This window comes from Narcine bancroftii, chromosome 6 (assembly GCF_036971445.1).
Source record: "Narcine bancroftii isolate sNarBan1 chromosome 6, sNarBan1.hap1, whole genome shotgun sequence".
In the NCBI taxonomy this organism is placed as follows: Eukaryota; Metazoa; Chordata; class Chondrichthyes; order Torpediniformes; family Narcinidae; genus Narcine; species Narcine bancroftii.
In genome coordinates this window covers 199,313,327-199,319,512 of record NC_091474.1, presented here as the reverse complement: position 1 = coordinate 199,319,512, position 6,186 = coordinate 199,313,327, and the positions used below count along the sequence as shown (strand labels likewise).

The following is a 6,186-nucleotide window of genomic DNA, read 5'->3' as shown; positions in this document are numbered from 1 at the left end:
TTTGACTTATTGGACAATCAATGTGTCAGAATATTCAAACATAAATCTACAGTTTTAAAATTCTCGTGCTTTTGTAATTGGACAAGCATTTAATATATATTTACTGTGTTTTCATAATATAATTTAAACATAGGTGAAAAAGTGCAGGAATAACTTGGGAGTAGGAGAAAGGATATATATAAATTTAGTACAATGGACACAATTGGGCATTATCAAGCTGTGAAGCTTGGCTAATGAATGGGCTAATCATTCCAACTTGTCAATTTTCATTTCACAGTTTTAAAAAAGTTATTTAATTAGAATAAATGAATAAGGAAGTGGCACTGGTGATGTTCATAACTTATTTCCAAAAAACTAAATATTCCAGGGAAGATACCTCTATAGGTAGGAGTCAGAAAATGAAAGGACAGGATTCATTTCTCAAATTGGTTCGCTAAAAGTCTCTCAAACAGCTAATGTCATTGATAGTTATCCATTCTCTAAGTTCTAAATATGAGTTGACTATTCAAACTTTAAAGCCTTTGAAATAAACCAAAATATAAAATAAAATAAAACAAAAATTGTTGAGTCACCTAAAAGGATTTAAAATAACAATCTCTGCTAAAGTTTACTCCTGACACAGCATGCAACAAAACAATGTTTCAGCTAAGTGCAAATAACAGGGTCCATTATTATGAGAATTCTAAAGTGGCAGGATCCTTTTCATTTCATTATGCAGTTGTGGATTGGTAAAATAAGTATTTGATTACATGAAGCAGGTAATAATATCTGCCATCAATTCCAAGGAACAATGTTAAAAACCAAAGACCACCTTGCCTCCTTTGGTTCTCTTGCTCTCTTATTTTCATTGAAAATAAATGTACAGTCAGCAGCAAAATTAAAATTCCACTGAGGGAGCTTTGCTGCATAATCAGCCCACATAATTTCCGGTTATACTGTATTAACAAAGAGAAATAAGTCCATGCTGAATGTTACATTTCAACAGATTGGTTTTGGAGAAATGACTGTTATGGCTGGTCAGATTAGTGTTTGGAAAATGACCTGTAATAAATAATGGAGCTCATTGTGTACTTACATGATACTGAATTCAGGTGTTTGTTATACAGGGAATGAAATTTGAGTTGGATTTAGTGAACCAAAGTATTTCTAAGGCAGATAAGGTTTCTAATCCCTTGATGGTGAGGTGGGAAGGGTAACGAGGGAGGTGCATACTTTGCCCAAATTAAAGATTTAAGCGTCTGAACGTTTGATTAAATGGACGGTTACTGTAGGGAAATTAATTGAGAGAAGGACATTACTGCCTTGGAATTTCTGGAAAGAAAAGCTGAGGGTTTTAAATCTAGGCTGTAGCTAATGAACAATAGCAGTGTATATACTAGTCCAAATACAGATCACCATAGAATCTGGAAAAAAATGGAGGAATGAGCAGCGATCAAGTACAAATATTTTACACAGAGTAATCCATGAACAGTACAGTTAGTGCAGCATTAGCTACATGGACTTGATTTTATTGCTTGTCCGTAAGGAGTTTCTATGTTCTCTCTGTGACCTTTGTGGGTTTCTCTGGATGCTCCGATTTGCTCCCACCTTCCAAAACATGTACGAGGTACATGGTTGATAGAGTAATTGCGTGTAATTGGGGGGCTTGGAAGGACCTTCTCCTATGCTGTATTGTTAATATTAAAAATATTGTTAGTCAGTGATCAGATGAAGGTAATGGGTGAGTAAAATCTAGAGTAGAACAGGATAGGAGTAGCTCAATTTTAGAAAAGATCCATTTCATGGACAGTAGAAGACAAGAAACCAAGTGGTTGAAATTGGGAAGTATTGAGTGTGCTTGAAAAAATGTGGATTAATATCCTACAGGTTGAAAGAATGAAACAGAGATGGAGGCAGAGAACTTTATGGATGGAGAAGATTGTGATGTTGGAGAGGGATAAGATGTAGCAATAGAAACACTGTTATAGGTGAAACAGGCAACAAAATATTTGCCTAATTTCCTTTAGCATGGACAGAGGAAGATAAGGTGCTTTGCAAAGAAACGAAATTCATACCATGGTATGAAAATGAATGAACTCACCAAACAATCTGTTCCCTAGTATTCACCAAAACCATTTTCATTCATTGATTGCTTCATCCAAAGTAGGAAACCACATGGTTCATTTTAGAGCCAAGGCAAGTGATGGGGTGATAAGTATGATTGCACAAATGAAAGTTTATATTCGTGAATTACATAATGAACACCAACATTTAAATTAGTGTGATTCAGCTTCTTTGGATAGACAATTGAACAAACATCCCTGAAACTTGTTTAAGACAATGGAAAAACATTTTAATTGAATGGGTCCATTCAACCTTTTACCACGTGCAGAACTCTTTAAATATTACTTTACTTATCATGGACCACCAATAACTAACCTATGACCTATGGACCAATAGTGTGGTTGGGGAAGGGGCTGATAAGCTTAAGCTCTTCCCAGACAGACAGAATTTTTGTATTGATTTGGTGGATTTTTTGGAAAATTTTCAGTTTCATCCTCAAATTTAGTACCTTGTTTTACACATTACTTGTTGCTTATATCAGCAATATTTTATTTCACCATGCTGCCACAGATCCTTTATAATAAACCCATGAACTACAGTGTTCATGTGCTCCGTGAACTACAGGCTGAGAAACAATGCAGTATTAGACTTGAGCCAATGCTAATACTGGGATAGGAACACTGGAATAATACCCAAAAATGTACTGGAGGACTCAGCTGGTCATTCATCATCTGTGGAAAGTTGAGATTTCAGGCCTGAGGCCTTCATTAGGAAGTGCTTCTTCATTCCTCTTGAAGGGCTCAGGTCCAAAATGTCGGCTGCTTGTTGCTTTCCATGGATGCTGTGTTACCCGCTGAGCTCCTCCAGTACATTTTGGTGTATTGTTCCCATTTTACAGCATCTGCCGACTTCTTGTTTAACCAAAAGGTAACTTGAATCATGTTAAGTCAATTTCAATTGAATTCTGACATTAAAATCTTTGAGGAAACGTACTATTTTTTAAAAATGCAAGCCATACCTGGGTTATGATTAACTGACTTAAGGGCACCCTTAGAACAAAAAGTTCCTATAATATTAAATTCATATGTCTGGCATACATTCATATGTTCATTACAATGAACTGCAGAACTTGATTCCTCTCTTTCTTTCTCCACTTTTATCAGCCACGAGTCTTTTAGATGTCATTCATCACAATACGGTGGAGATGGGGTTACTATTGTAAGTAATATTTGTGTATATTCTGACTTGCATAAAATGGACTTTTTGACATCTGTGAAAACAGAACCTGTTCATTACCCAGGGATGATCTATATTCATTTTCTCATCATATGATGGTAATGCCAGCATTTATTGTCCTTCCCTAAATACAGCTGAGCTTGGTGTTTTACGAGGCTGTTTCAGAAAGCAGTTAAAAATCACCTTGTTGTTGACCTGAAATCACAGATAAGGCAGATAGAAAAAAAAATTCAGATTCCCTTTCCCAGGGACTTTTTTTAGACAATCCATATTCAACCTCACTATCTCTTTAAACAATTCCAGATTTATTCATTTAACAGAATTCACGCTTCCAAACTGCCAAAGGTGGTTTTAAACTCATGCTCTGGATTATTAGTTAAGAATGCTAGCATAGAAATATCTTTTCACCCTATCCCTTCAAAACATAAAATTGTACAGCATGCATGTATACTAGTCCCCTAGTCAGATAGACTGGCCAGGCACTTAAATAATAAGGAGAAAACAGGAATACGCATGCTGGAAATCTGAAAGAAAATAATATTTAGTTCCAAAAATCCACACAGCAAACTGATCTTTGATGGGAAGCAGAGTCATTGGTAAATGTTTAAAGTACACTTGTGAGCTCTAATGAAACATTGGTTGTAAATAGAAGCCTTCATTTTCCTCAGATGCATCTGAGTATTTTCATTTTTCTTTTTTTGGAAATGCCGTAACACGTCATCAAATATGCAAAATAAAATGTTGATAATTTTTAGGAATTTTAGTGTTTATTAACATTTCTGGAATATTAAATAGCATTTCCCTAAGAATCAGTCATATTATTATGGATTGAAAAGTGGTCAAATGTCTCACTGGGATCCAGATATGCTTGGATAGTAACATCAATAATGTTATTTTCACATATATATTACACTATAAAGTACACAGAAATCTGGTTAAATTTTACCAAAAATAATCACAAATTATCATGGGATTAAACTGGGTTCAAATAAAAAATGCATGGAGGTTATATTGCCTGCTATGTGATATGATCATTTCTTTCATAATCAATGTTTGACTGCAAAGTGAGCATATCATACCACATGGTTTAGCTTCTAGTTATAGCATTGGAAGTCAAGAAAATTATTTTTAAGCTTTACACTCTCTGCTTTATTGTCTGGTTATGGCACACCAGTGGAAATATGATGGTTCAAGAATCTGCAGCCATTTTAGCTTCTGCTCACTCCAGCCTTGTTGAAAACTGAGTCAGAACTTGAATAGACTGGGTTCTGGTTGAAGCCATGCCTGAAAAATTGGAAGATATCTTTTTTTTTGGGTGAGGGGCAACTGAAGCCATTACATTCCCAAGAATTTGGAGTTCAGATCAAATGACATGAGGTGAATATTAAGCTGGTTTCATGGCATATTGCGTAGATATTTAACTGAAAGAGGATACTGCACTTTTGGATCCAGTGATTAAATTGTATTGTGTATCACTATAAACACAATATAAACAGCACAACTGTGCACAAAATATTTCAGTCCTGTAAAAATAGTGACTCCCACATTGAGCTTTTGTTCCATTTCTTCAGGTCATCTTGAAGCCCTTTTGAAAAAGTGGGCTTCAGTAGCGGGAAAGCTCTGGTGATTTCAAAGTTCATTCACCAAATTCATTCTGTTTTCTCAATTTTTCCATCTTTTTGAGATGGTTCCAAGCTCTTCCGCTGTGATGCTTTTTCTGTGTTGCCGTTGCCCTGGCCATTTTCTGGTGAACCTCCGTTTTTTGCAACTGTATGCTTATCGAGATAGTTGAGCATTTCACTGAGGACAGTTTGGAAGCTACTGAGGGCTGCACAAATAGCAGGGGTACCAAATCCATGAGTGATCAGGCTGTATCAGAATTTAAAACAGGAAGTGACAACATTTACATCTGAGCTTGCATTCGCAGTATAATTACATTAACACAGTTAAACTATTTTCAGAAAATCATCATGGTAAGTTTCATCAGAAAAACCTTAATTATGGTCAGCTAAGATCTCAACCAAATGAAAATGAACTCTTTGGCAGATACAATTCTGGTATAAATCCCCAGCTATATGTAACAAGGAGTTTGGTGGTTTGACTGGGCTGAATGTGTCTCCAAATTGTGCCAAAATCTAATGCCAACCTTGAAGTCAAGCATATAAAGTCTGTTCATAATGTTTTGTTAGAAATCTAATCCAAATCAGTGGGTAGCAAATGGTTAATTGCAGCAAACTTTGGTGTCACATATAGATTAACAAATTGATTTGTTGCCATTTTCATACAAGACTTTTACCGGAGACCATTTTCATACGAGACTTTTACCGGAGACCATTTTCATACGAGACTTTTACCGGAGACCATTTTCATACGAGACTTTTACTTTTTTTGCTTGATTTTAAAAAATCCTGGCTTTTTATTTATAAAGATAATAAGAGAAGCACATACCTAAAATGTGTTAAATGTCTCTGAATGTCAAGGTCTAGTATTGGAGTTGGTCTCGAAGATCCCAGAGGTGATCGGTCTTGGCTTAAGAGGTCTTGAAATTCTTTACAAATTTGTCTATAAAATAAGGAATACCATGATTTGTGAAAGCATTATTTGAATGTGTCTTTGGCTCAGGTTTTCTATTGGAAGCTTCCAATCATTTTGGTTTTATTAAGCTATGACCTCATGAAGAAAAGCTCAGGAAAATGCAACAGATAGAATTGGCTAAATAACCTGGTTTGTAAAACATTGATTTTATTTATTTACTCGTGTGATGCAGATGTTGCTGCCAATGTTAACATTTATTATTCACTCCTAATTACTCCTTGTGGTAAACCACTGTATATATGTTCTAATGTGCTAGGACATGCCCCTTTCTGACTGTGCCTGAGGCTCCTCCCACTGACCCTGAATAAAGGC

At 35.6% G+C, this 6,186-nt stretch overlaps 1 protein-coding gene across 1 annotated transcript in view; it reads right to left on the bottom strand.

The window, feature by feature from the left end:
- Window positions 1-4,926: 4,926 nt before the first annotated feature.
- The window catches only part of tfap2d (transcription factor AP-2 delta (activating enhancer binding protein 2 delta)), an 80,824-nt gene continuing 79,564 nt past the window's right edge, over window positions 4,927-6,186 (bottom strand). Inside the window, exons 7-8 of the mRNA XM_069888320.1 lie at window positions 5,728-5,841; window positions 4,927-5,148 (exon numbers count right to left, since the gene is read on the bottom strand). Of these exons, the coding sequence (XP_069744421.1) occupies window positions 4,929-5,148; window positions 5,728-5,841 (334 nt within the window). The 3' untranslated portion in view covers window positions 4,927-4,928. The remainder of the gene's footprint in view (window positions 5,149-5,727; window positions 5,842-6,186) is intronic.